Genomic DNA, 12,801 nt, shown 5'->3' on the forward strand with positions numbered 1-12,801 from the left:
TGGTCAGTCACGGTCCTTGACAAAGAAAAGGGAGATGCATAAGCAGAAAAAGAGGTGTACTAGCAGATGAGCAAAAAGTTACAATTTAAGGAGGGGTAAGAAACTGCCTGCTGCCAACAAATCAGAGAAGAAACTTAGGTGCATGATTGCCTCACACTAACCTCTTACTGACCAATCGATTATGGAGGCGTTACATGTGATTCACACCTGCAACCAATCAGGAGTATGCTACGTATTCTTTAAGAGTTGTATTTTTTCCAATAAACTGTCACTGCTACCACTTCCATAAAGTGGCAGAGTCCGTTCTTTTTCTGCTGACAACACTCAGCTGCCCAGTGGCATCGCTGGGGCCGACTGTTGATGTTCTGGGCCTGACGTGGTACCCAGGAGCGGCTTCACTCCTGGGCCAGCTATATCCTCCTGGACGGCTCCTGTGGCATCTTCAGGGCTGGCTCTGGGACTCTGCAACCTGACATTGCAGAGGGGAGCAGCTTTCAGTCTGGGCCCACTGTCCCTGTCTGGAACGGAGGTTGCATCCAACTGCCAGGAAGGGCCTCGAGGACTCTGACATCACCTGGCTGGCCAAGTTCAGGGCAGTGTTACAGCAGGTCCCACGCTGTCTTTGGGGCTCATTAAAGGTATTCTCATTCTGGGGTAAATATGTGGAGACTCTCCTATGGTCTGTCACACGCTGATACAGCAGAGCTGATCCCAGCTCTGAGAATGCCAGCACTCACTAACATCGCAGTGCCCATGCCTCTCTTGAAGTGATGCATATGCACCATTGTCATCTCACGTTGGTATCCTGACAGAGAAGGGAGGGAACGTCATGAGCACTACTGCACCAGGACTAAAACTAATCCATGGCATCCCTCCTCCTCCACCCAATCCCCAGTTCCAGCTTCCAATGATGCTGAGGCCTGGTTTAATCCAGCAAAGGGCCAGGCCTGCCAGGGCGGTCAGAACCTGGGCAGGCACAGCTCTTGTGTCCTCACATCTTTGGAACTGGCTGAAAGACACCAAACTGACTACTATGCGTATTTCCAGGATGGGGATTCCCAGGGCTTCTACCAGGATGCAGGCCCGGTGGAACCAGGTGTGTTGGCAGCAAATGGGCACACCATGGTGCCGTAGGAGATGCTGTCCCCCACGGGGTCCATACACATGATGCACCTGGTGTCCTGTGCTGGCACTGCTTCCACTGCCTGCTGCGGGCGGTGCTCCCAGCAGAAGGACCTGCAGGAAGGTGGGAGGGATGGGCAAGGTGAGAAGTGCTGCGAGGAGGGCAGAGGAACACCAAGGATCCCCAGGCTCTGGCTCTGGCTCTGTCAGGCTGCTGGGAGGTGTCATGGTGCCTTCCTCGCTTCTTTGGCTGGTGCTGACAGCAGGGGTTGGAGGCTCACAGATGAGGCCTGGCAGCCCTTACCTGTACTGGTGAATGTACTGGGTGACACATTCACCCTACGAGGCACAGGGGAGATGGAAGCTGTGGTCACATCCTCTTTCTGTGCATGTGATGAGGACCCCCGTCACTGGGCCCCTCACTCTGCCCTGGCTCCACCGCCCTCCTGCTTGGGTGCCTCACCCCCTGTGAGGGGTGATGATGTCACAAATGGTGGCAGGGAGTGGCCATTGTGACAGGCAGGGTTGGGAGCAGATAAAAGGCTGCGGGCTCAGGCCAAGCTCAGTGTGAGCTGAGGAGGTGCACTGATGACAGGAGGAAAGGGCTGCCTGAGGCTGCCCAGGGAGGAGGGGATTCCATTGCTCTGAGGACTGAGCTGTAATCTCAACCTTGTACCACTTCTCCTGTAGGCTTGGCACAGGAGTGTGCAGAGGAGAAAGCCCAGCACTGCTGGGACAGGGAACTCTGCAAGTACTCACCGTTGACATACACCATGTCCAAGGGGTCACAGGAAGCCGCCGGCTCGAGGGAGCAGGGTCAGAGAAATGTATCCCTACATGCATCTTCCCATCATTGGGCAGATTGCTGCTGGGGGTCTGCCTGCAGTGGAGAGGGGAGGAAGGGGCCGGCAAGGGCTCCTTGGCCAGAGGGGCTGCGGTTGGGCTATGGCTGCTTGCCGACCCTGTTGGGCCTGCAGTGTCCCTTCATCTCCACAGCCTCGGGCCCTGCCCTTCACATGGCCGGCACACAACAGCCCCTCGAACAGCCCTCAGAGGCAGATGGCCCGAGGGGCAAGGCACTCACTCACTGCTGTTGCTCTCTCCCTCCAGCATGCAAGCTGTGTGGCCAGGTGGATGAGAACTCAGACATCCTTGGGCAAAAATACGAGATAAATGGGTGCTACTTCCACACTTATTGTGCGGTGAGTTCCCTTGCAGCTCCTACCATCTTCCTCCAACCAATGGTTCCATTCTTCCTGCTCTTACAACATCATGTTATTACCCTTTGTGCAGATATTTGCCAGTGGCCTCTGTCAACAACGAGATGAGAGGACTTTCATGTTTTCCCAAGAAGACATCATACGCACAGTTGAGCAGGCAGAGCAGACGGTGAGGACCTGAGTGGAACAGGCAGATTTGTGGCTGGAGAGGACTGGTGATCTTAACCTGCTCCTAAGAAAGCAATCCCAGCATTTCCAACAAGCTCCAGGACAAAGTCCCCTCCTTGCAGATGATGACTGTTCACTGGGCAGCTCTGCAGAGCGTGACCCAGCCATGCCTGCAGTCTGGGCTCTGCCCAGTTGTGGGGGGTCAGATGCACAGGCCCTGAGCTTGTTGCTTATGGGACCTGCTCTATTCTTTCCAGCACTGCATTGTCTGTGGCAAACTGGGGGCCTCCATCACATGCGCAGAAACAGGATGCGACCGCAGCTTCCATCTCCCCTGTGCCTTGCAGGGTGAATGTGTCACTCAGTACATTCACCAATACTGGTAAGGGCTGCCACGCCTCACCTGTGAGCCTCCAACCCCTGCTGTCAGCACCAGCCAAAGAAGCGAGGAAGGCACCATGACACCTCCCAGCAGCCTGACACAGCCAGAGCCAGAGCCTGGGGCTCCTTGGTGTTCCTCTGCCCTCCCTTCAGCACTTCTCACCTTGCCCATCCCTCTCACCTTCCCGCAGGTCTTTCTGCTGGGAGCACTGCCCACAGCAGCCAGTGGAGGCAATGCCACCGCAGGACACCAGGTGCATCATGTGCATGGACCCCGTGGGGGACAGCATCTCCTACAGCACCATGGTGTGCCCATGCTGCCAAAGTGCCTGGTTCCACCGGGCCTGCATCCAGGTAGGAGGCCTCCCCTTGCCTGTTGGGCACGGCAGGAGCTTAGCAGCACCAGATCCTGCTCATGCTCATGCTTCTTGTGTTTCTGCTGCAGGAACAGGCCCTGTGTGCTGGGATTTTGTGCTTCCGGTGTCCCATTTGTGGAGACAGGGGCATCTTTTGCCTACTCATGATCATCCTGGGAATACGCGTACCAGTCAGGTTGGTGTCTTTCAGCCATTTCCCAAGATGTGAGGACACAAGAGCTGTGCTTGCCCAGGTTCTGACAGCCCCTGCAGGCCTGGCCCTTTGCTGACATTAAACCAGGCCTCAGCATCATTGGAAGCTGGAACTGGGGATTGGGTGGAGGAAGAGGGGTGCCATGGATTAGTTTTCGTCCTGGTGCAGTAGTGCTCATGACGTTCCCTCCTTTCTCTGACAGGATACCAACGTGGGAGGAGAATGATGCATATGTATCACTTCAAGAGAGGCACAGGTGCTGCGATGCCAGCGAGTGCTGTTACCCACAAGGCAGGGAGCAGGCAGAGAGAGCGGGGTGAGTTACCTCAGCAGCCCTCTAGGGCTCTGCGTGGGATCGCAGCCTCAGCGTGGGGTTGGGGAGCACAGACTGAGCAGCAGAGGTGTGCTGGGCTCTCACTGGCTAAGGTGACTTAGTCCTCATGTCCACAAGCCGTTTGTTTCCCCAGGCCCTGGGAGCTGCTGCTCTGCAGCTCCTGTGCTGCACAGGGCACCCATCGGCACTGCTCCGACTTGAGTGAGAGTGCCTCCACCTGGGAGTGCAATGTCTGTGCTGGAGAGGGCACCGGTAAGAGGCAAAGAACCATGTGCTGCATGCTCAGGGCGGTCTTGCTCACGTCCCTTTACCCTGGAGACCTTGGAGCCAATCCCACCCCCAGGCAGGGTTCAATCCTGCTCACCTTCCTGCCTCCTTTACAGACTCCAGCACTACCAGCCAACGGGGACTGGGGCCATCCCAAGGCTCCCCAGCACTGGAGAGTAGTACTTCCAGCACCTCCAGCCAGGAAACATCGAGGCCAGATGGTTCTCGTGTGCCTGAGAGCAGCGGCCTGTCCAGACAGCGTGGGACAGACCATGGGAGAATCTCCCCACGTTTACCTCAGAATGAGAATAGCTTTAATGAGCTCCGAGGACAACGTGGGAGCTGCCATAACTCTGCCCCGGACTTGGACAGCTGGGAGGTGTCAGAGGCCACGAGGCCCTCCCCGGCACATGGCTACAACCTCCGACCCAGACGGGGAGGGCGGGCCCGGACACGAAGCCGCTGTCCGCTGCAGTGCCAGGTCCCAGATACCCCAAGCTGGCCCCGAACACACCGTGGGAGCAGGCAAACACCAACTCCAAGTGCAGAGAGCTGCACTCACAGCAACAGCCAACGGGAAGCACCGGGGCCCTCGAGGGGTTCCACAGTGGCTGATGGAGCCCAGTGTGCGCAGACAGGGAGGGCCCAGACTCGGAGCTGCTCCGCTCTCCGACGTCGTCGTGATGCAGAGTCCCAGAGCCAGCCTTGTTTATGCCATGGGAGTTGGTCCAGGAGGACAGAGCCAGCCCAGGAGCGAAGCCGCTCCCGGGTACCACGTCGGGCCCGGAACAGCAACAGCCGGTCCCGACGCCACATAAGCAGCAGTTGATGACATCTTCGGGGTGCTTCCAGTAGCATATGGGCCAGGACCTGGTTGGACCATTGAACCTGACGACCTTTCTAGTTTTTTCTAACCTTAATGACTCAGCAAATCTAAATGTACTTTAGAGGATGTCTGAGGAGCAGATAAAAAGGCTGTGGGGCTCAGACCAAGCTCACTGTGAGCCGGTGAAGTGAGCGGAGGGCAGGAGGAAGGGGCTGCCTGAGGCTGCCCAGGAAGGAGGGGTTCCCAACATACGGGGACCTGAGCTGTAAGGTCACCCTTGTCCCATTTGTCCCTTAAGATTGTGTGGAGTATAAAGTCCAATACTGCTGGAACAAGGACTCTGAGAGTACTTGCCGTCAACGTGCACCGTGTCCGCAGGGATGCAGGAGGCCACCAGCTGGAGGGAGCGGGCTGAGAGCAACGTATCCCTACATGCAGTACCTGCTGCCGGGCAGAGGGCTTCTGGGGGTCTGCCTGCGCTGGAGAGAGGAGGAAGGGGAAGGTAAGGGCTCCCTTGCTGCTGTGGGCAGGGCCTCTCTGCTCCTTGGCCAAGTGGGGTCACGGTTGGGCTGTGGCTGCTGGCTGGTACCGCTGGGCCTGCAGTGCCCCTTCCCCTCCACGTCTGCATGTGGAAATCAATGGATTCCATGACAACTCCACGAGAATCGTATTGAGAAGATCCTTTACTCTGAACAACCACTGGATATAGAGTCAGTTCCCGGCACAACCAACTTTGGATTGGGCCACGTCAGCCAAGTGGCTACTTCTGATTCATTGCTTTGCTCTTCCTTGTTCCTTCTCATTCGTCCTACTCCTTTTCACCTTTCCAGACTCTGTGGTCCCATCTGCTGTATCGATGAATGTCTCCTGGCCTTCATCTGACCCCAACTGTCACATCTTCTATTATAGTCCTATATATAGTCTTATTCTAATCTATTATATATAGTCCTATTCTAATCCATAGTCCTAATCATATTATAGTCCTATATATAGTCCTATTCTAATCCTCAATTCCCCTTTGTTTTTGCACTAATGTTGTTCCATTGAAAGCTTTTGTGATCTTATTATTTAAGAACAACAAAAGGAATAATCCTGAGGATAACAATAATAAGAACATCAGTAAGCCATGAACAATCCAATCCTTTGACCATCCCATGATAGCGTACTATCTAAACAGCTATCTAACCTTGTATCCACGATAGCTAATGTTATTGTCATCTGTCCTGTGCTATTACGTGCTCGAATTATCTCGGTATCGTTCAGTGTCAAAACAGTATTATTATGTATGTAACCTTCTAACATCCCAAAATTACATATTGTATACCCACTAGGCAGGTTTGAAATGGGTCTCCAGGCATAGCCATAGAGAGGCAGAAGGAATCCCTCATGTTAGCAAATGTTACCCCAAGGTTTTGACGCGGTTTGATTGTCCATGGGCCTGCTGTGATGGACACAATCAGGAATCCTATGACAAGGGTCTGATATGGCGTCCTGGAGCCACAGCTGTGGGATCCCCCCACTTTGCAGGGATCCATTTCATTCCTGGATCTGTAATGACACAAGCGCATCCTCGCTCCCGTGTTATCAATCTGAATGGACCTTCCCATCTTCCTGTTTGAACGTTTCAAACCTTTACTTTGACCTCCATTTGTCTTCTCAGCTGTTGTGGTTTTGATACTGGTATTAATATATATATTAATATATAATTTTGATACTGGTATTCCACATCAGAACGTCATGCTGGGAGTTAAAGAGTTCATGCTCTGAAGGGGAGCAGCAGAGGGCTGGAGCTCCAGATCAGACCGCAGCCTCTCTTTGTCTGGTGTGTTTTCCAAACTTTTCCAAACTTTTGACCTGCCGTAGATGTGCTTCCCCTGCGGTTTTACTATGTAAGATCCTCAGATTTTGGATACTTTGTTCAATTGTTCAATTTTGTAAGATTTAATAAAATTCACCATTCCTCTTCAAATTGTTGCCACTGTTTTTTTTGTTGTTTTTTTTTTCCCCTAGACCCATCTGTTACACCCTTCCCCCCATCTGCCCCCCCTCACCTCCCCAGAGCACACGGCTCTGCTCAGCAGCTTCGTGGCCACAAATGGTGCAGTTTTATTTCCTCCCTCACTCCCACCTTGTTTTCTTGTGTTCCTGTCATGGATAACATCGTGACCATTATCGGTGGAGGATGCAGGCACTCAAGAATCTCTACTCCATTGTAAAACTATTCCCTAGAGGACTAAGGGTCATTATGTACCTTAGAGCACGTTGGCTTGTTTTTAAGTTCTTTATTGGAGTTGTATCAGTGCATAACCCCTTAAGGGCACTGTTAGACATACCTGCCTCGTGCCTCGTGCACTCCAGCTGATGGAACAGATGATGCAATGTTTGGACTGCTTTCCAGGATCTCTTTCCAGTTCCTTACGTATGTTTGGGATGCCAGCCTAGGGACTGTATTATCAGTTTCCCTGCATATACTCTCTGCAGTGGTAATTTACATCATGTGGAGGAAGCCTTTCTCAAAACCAGAGAGTGCTGAATGGCAGAGAACGTGGATAGATTCAGGAAAGAGATTAGAAGCGTGGGAAACCCTGATGTCATGGGATTTTACTCTTGAACCCCTTTGGGATTCTGTGAAACTAAGCAAGAATTTGGGTGAGTCATGGTGTGGCTCAGAAAGATCTGAAGTGAAGTGAAGCGGTTTATTTGGGGCTTGGGTTATGCTTCCCAAGCTCTATATAATACTGTTCTGGAGAGAGACAGTTTCCAAACTGAGGTCCAAACCAAAAAGGGAAACCTCCAAGTCAAAGCTGAGCCATCAGAGGAAGCACCAGTATCAATGTCAGCTGCCCCTGTGGAAGGCCAGAAATGGAAACGGGTGTCCTTGCATCTAGAACAGAAAGAAGAAGCAGAGGAAGAAGGGGAAGATCCAGGCGAGGAGCCCTCCTCTAAACCACTACCACCAAGAAAGGCTACTAAGAAAAGTGAGAGACATGGAGAGGAGAGGGAGGATGATGAGTGAGGATGAAGTCACTGGTACCACTATTGACCGACCCCTGAAGATGACTGAAATCCAAGGCTCGAGGAAGGAGTTCATACGGCACTCAGATGAACTATTGTCACCTGGTTGCTGCAGTGCTGAATGGTACTAGCTGTGAAGGAAGGACGGCCCTACAGAGACCCCAGTGAACCCATTGACCCCATTGACCCCAATGACCCCATTGATGTCCCCATTGACCCCATGGACCCCACTGACCCCATAGACCCCATTGACCCCATTGACCCCACTGACCCCATTGACCCCATTAGCCCCATAGATCCCATTAACCCCATTGACCCACTGACCCCATTGACCCCACTGACCCCACTGACTCCATTTACCCCATAGATCCCATTGACCTTATTGACTCCAATGACCCCATTAGCCCCATTGGCCCCACTGACCCCATAGATCCCATTGACCCCATTGACCCCACTGATGTCTCCATTGACCCCATTGACCCCACTGACCCCATTGATCCCATTGACCCCATTGACCCACATTGATCTGGAGCTTTAGACGAGAAAATGGAATACTGTTGAGAAAGGCATCTCATATTTGAGAGACTGTTGTGGTTTTGTGGTTTTGATGCCAGTATTCCACATCAGAGCATCATGCAGCAGTTAAGGAGTTAATGCTGGGGGAGCAGCAGAGGGGAGGGGCGGAGCTCCGCACCGGATGCAGGCGGCGCTCTGCCTGGGCGCGTTGCTCTGGGCTGCCGTGGAGGTTCAGCACGTGTGCTTCGCCTGCAGGTCCTCCTTAACGTAAGCTCACAGCTTTTGGTTTGGAAATTGTTCTCTCTCTTTCAATTGTTCAATTTTATTAGATTTAGTAAAGTTACCGTTCCTTCTCAGATCGTGCCGTTGTTTTCTTGTAGACCCATCTCTTCCCGCCGTTTCCCCCTCCCCCTCCCGGAGCGCGGCTCTGCTCGGGCGGCCGCGCGGCCACTGACGCAGTTTCTTTTTCTCTCCCCTCTCCCTTCTCGGTTTCCCTTGGGTCACTGTCACGGACAACACCGTGACAATTATTGGTGGAGAATGCGGGCAGTGCAGTATTGGCACTCCATTGTAAATCTGGTGCAGAGTGGACTAAGGTTTTTCATGTACCTCATAGCATGCTGGTGTCTTTTTAAGCTCCTCGCGTTCAGCACCGGAGTAATGTGGATATACAGCTACTTTAGTGTGCTGAGGGGGTTACATGCCTCCTACCTAAACACCCTGGCTAACGTGACAGATTATGCGGCATTTGGAACAGTTTCCAATTACTCTTTTCAGGTCTTTACCTATATTCAAGATGTCAGCCCGGCAACTGTGTTATCTGTTTTTCTGAATGCACTCTTGGCAATAGTAATTTACATCATGTGGAGGAAGCTTTCCTCAAAACCAGAGAGTGTTGAATGGCAGGGAAGGTGGAAAAAATTAGGAAAGAAATTAGAAGCGTGGGGACCCCCGGTGTTATGCAATTTTGATCTTGAGCACCTGTGGGACCCTGAGAAATTCAGTGAGTGTTTAGGTAAGGAGTCATGGGACTCAGGACGATCTGAGAAGGAATGTATTGTTTGGGGTCTGGCTTGTGCTTATCGAGCCATAATTGATGTTCTTGAGAGAAATGGTTTCCAAACCAAGGTCCAAAGCAAAAATGAAAACCTCGAAGTAAGACCTGACCAATCACAGGAAGCACCGGTATCAGTGTCGGTTGCCCCTGTGGAAGGCCAGAAATGGACACGGCCATCTTCGCGCCTAGAACGGAAAGAAGAAGAAGCAGAGAAAGAAAAGGAAGATCCAGGCGAGGGGCCCTCCTCAGCACCACCACCACCACCACCACCACCACCTAAAAAGGCCACTAAGAAAAGTGAGAGACATGGAGAAGACAGCGATGATGATGGAGTCACTGTTACCACTACTCGTCGGCCCCTAAAGATGACTGAAATACAAGGTTCAAGAAAGGAGTTTGTACGGCGCTCAGGTGAATCTATTGTCACCTGGTTGCTGCGGTGTTGGGACAGTGGTGCCAGCAGCGTGTCCCTAGATGGCAGCGAAGCCCGCCAACTGGCAAGCATTGCCCGAGACCCAGCTATCGACAGAGGAATTGGCAGATGTCTGAATGGAGTCGCTACCCTCTGGGAACGAGTACTAGTGGCTGTAAAGGATAGATACCCTTACAAAGATGATCTGGAGCCTAAGGTGGAAAGATGGAACACCGTGGAGAAAGGCATCCAATTTTTGAGAGAAACAGCCGTAGTAGAGATGCTGTATGATCCCAATTTCGTCCCTAACAATCCACACCAGGACCGTGATCCTGATAGAGTAAGGTGCACACCTGATGTATATCGCAAGCTCTCAAAAACAGCACCAGAGAGGTACGCAAGTACACTGGTAGCAATGTTCCATAGATTCGAGGGTCAAGACAGAAGACTCCCAGTTTATGAATTGACTATTACACTCCAAAACTTTGAACAACAGTTTCCACCATCACGTGCTTCCATTGCAGCTATAGTAGCAGAAGAAGTAGGTGAGATTAAGGAGACACAGAAAACTATACTGGAGGAACTGTCATTACTGATGAATAGGGATGAACCTGTGTCAGTATTGGAAACACCTGATGAAGACGAGCATGACGCAAAGAATCTGATGAAGCAATTTATCAAACTGTTGAAAGTCTCGGCCACCAAAGGCAACCGCCTCTCTGCACGAGCAAATGACGGCAGTAACATCATGTCACGTGTGGCCATGTGGAGCTTCTTACGAGAAAACGGAGAGGACATGAGGAAGTGGCATAAAAAACCCACTCCTGTACTGCGAGCACGGGTGAGAGAACTACAGCAGAGATCAGCCACCAATGAAATTGCTCCCGTCACTGCAGGTAACCAATAGAGGGGCCCTGCCCTCAGCCAGGGGAGGGAAAGGGATAACAGAGTGTATTGGACTGTGTGGATTAGATGGCCTGGCACATTAGAGCCACAAAGATATAAGGCACTGGTGGACACTGGTGCACAGTGCACTCTGATGCCCTCGAGTTATAAAGGGACAGAATTGATTCATATTTCTGGAGTGACTGGGGGTTCTCAGGAACTGTCTGTGTTGGAGGCAGAAATAAGCCTCACCGGTAAAACCTGGCAGAAGCATCCCATAGTGACTGGACAGGGGGCTCCATGCATACTCGGTATTGACTATCTCAGAAGGGGACATTTCAAGGATCCCAAGGGGTACCGATGGGCTTTTGGAATAGCTGCTGTAGATGCAGACAACATTCAGCAGCTGTCTGTTTTATCTGGCCTGTCAGAAGATCCGTCTGTTGTGGGGGTACTGAAAGTGAAAGAGCAGCAGGTACCTATCGCTACAAAAACAGTGCACAGACGGCAGTACCGCACCAACAGGGATTCCTTGCTCCCCATTCATAAACTGATCCGTCAGCTAGAGAGCCAGGGAGTGATCAGCAAGACTCACTCACCTTTTAACAGCCCCATATGGCCGGTGCGTAAAGCCAGTGGAGAATGGAGGCTGACGGTAGATTACCGTGGCCTGAATGAAGTCACACCCCCACTGAGTGCTGCTGTGCCAGATATGTTGGAGCTGCAGTATGAACTGGAGTCAAAAGCAGCCAAGTGGTATGCCACTATAGACATTGCCAATGCATTCTTTTCTATTCCTTTGGCCACAGAGTGCAGACCACAGTTTGCTTTCACCTGGAGGGGCGTTCAGTACACCTGGAACCGTTTGCCCCAGGGGTGGAAACATAGCCCAACCATCTGCCATGGGCTGATTCAAACCACACTGGAACAGGGTGGGGCACCTGAGCACCTCCAGTATATTGATGACATTGTTGTGTGGGGTGATACAGCAGAGGAAGTTTTTAAAAAAGGAGAGCAAATAATCCAAATTCTTCTGGGCGCTGGTTTTGCTATTAAACGGAACAAAGTGAAGGGACCTGCCCAAGAAATTCAATTCCTAGGAGTAAAATGGCAAGATGGACGTCGTCACATTCCAGGAGATGTGATTGACAAAATCACCAGTATGTCACCACCCACTAGCAAGAAAGAGACACAGTCTTTTCTGGGTGTAGTAGGTTTTTGGAGGATGCACATCCCAAACTACAGCCTCATAGTAAGCCCCCTCTATCAAGTGACTCGGAAAAAGAATAATTTTGCATGGGGTCCTGAACAGCAGCAGGCCTTTGAGCAAATCAAGCAGGAGATAGCCCGTGCTGTGGCCCTGGGGCCAGTTCGGTTGGGACAGGAAGTGAAAAACATCCTCTACACTGCTGCTGGAGAGAAAGGTCCCACTTGGAGTCTGTGGCAAAGAGCCTCTGGGGAGACCCGAGGCCGACCCCTTGGATTTTGGAGCAGAGCGTACAGGGGTTCAGAGGAGTGCTACACTCCAACTGAGAAGGAGATTTTGGCCGCATACGAGGGGGTTCGGGCTGCCTCTGAAGTAATTGGTACTGAGACACAGCTCCTCCTGGCACCTCGACTGCCAGTGCTGAATTGGATGTTCAAAGGAAAGGTTCCCCCCACCCATCATGCTACCGATGCCACCTGGAGTAAGTGGATTGCACTGATTACACAGCGAGCTCGGATGGGGAACCTCAACCGTCCAGGAATCCTGGAGGTGATCATGGACTGGCCTGAAGGCAAGAAATTTGGAACATCCCCATCAGAGGAGATACCACGTGCTAAAGAGGCCCCACCATATAACGAACTACTAGAGAATGAAAAGACGTATGCCCTCTTCACTGATGGATCGTGTCGTATTGTTGGGAAGCATCGCAGATGGAAGGCTGCTGTGTGGAGCCCCACACGACGAGTTGCAGAGGCCACCGAAGGAGAAGGAGAGTCAAGCCAATTTGCGGAGGTAAAGGCCGTCCAGCTGGCCTTAGATGT

At 52.0% G+C, this 12,801-nt stretch overlaps 2 protein-coding genes across 2 annotated transcripts in view; both read left to right on the forward strand.

Annotated features, from left to right (window-relative positions):
• LOC136054532 (zinc finger protein 22-like) overlaps positions 1-12,801 on the forward strand; it is a 198,112-nt gene that overhangs the window by 138,047 nt on the left and 47,264 nt on the right. The gene's annotated exons all lie outside the window — the stretch shown is intronic.
• Positions 2,395-8,428, forward strand: LOC136054530 (PHD finger protein 7-like). Its single transcript, XM_065745821.1, is given in 9 exon segments — positions 2,395-2,511; positions 2,768-2,892; positions 3,083-3,265; positions 3,267-3,443; positions 3,664-3,777; positions 3,929-4,047; positions 4,179-4,322; positions 5,187-5,390; positions 8,271-8,428. Coding segments are annotated over 9 exon segments (1,341 nt in total).

This window comes from Cyrtonyx montezumae, unplaced genomic scaffold (assembly GCF_038088225.1).
Source record: "Cyrtonyx montezumae isolate F1298 unplaced genomic scaffold, pur_monq_1.0 scaffold_38, whole genome shotgun sequence".
Taxonomy (NCBI): Eukaryota; Metazoa; Chordata; class Aves; order Galliformes; family Odontophoridae; genus Cyrtonyx; species Cyrtonyx montezumae.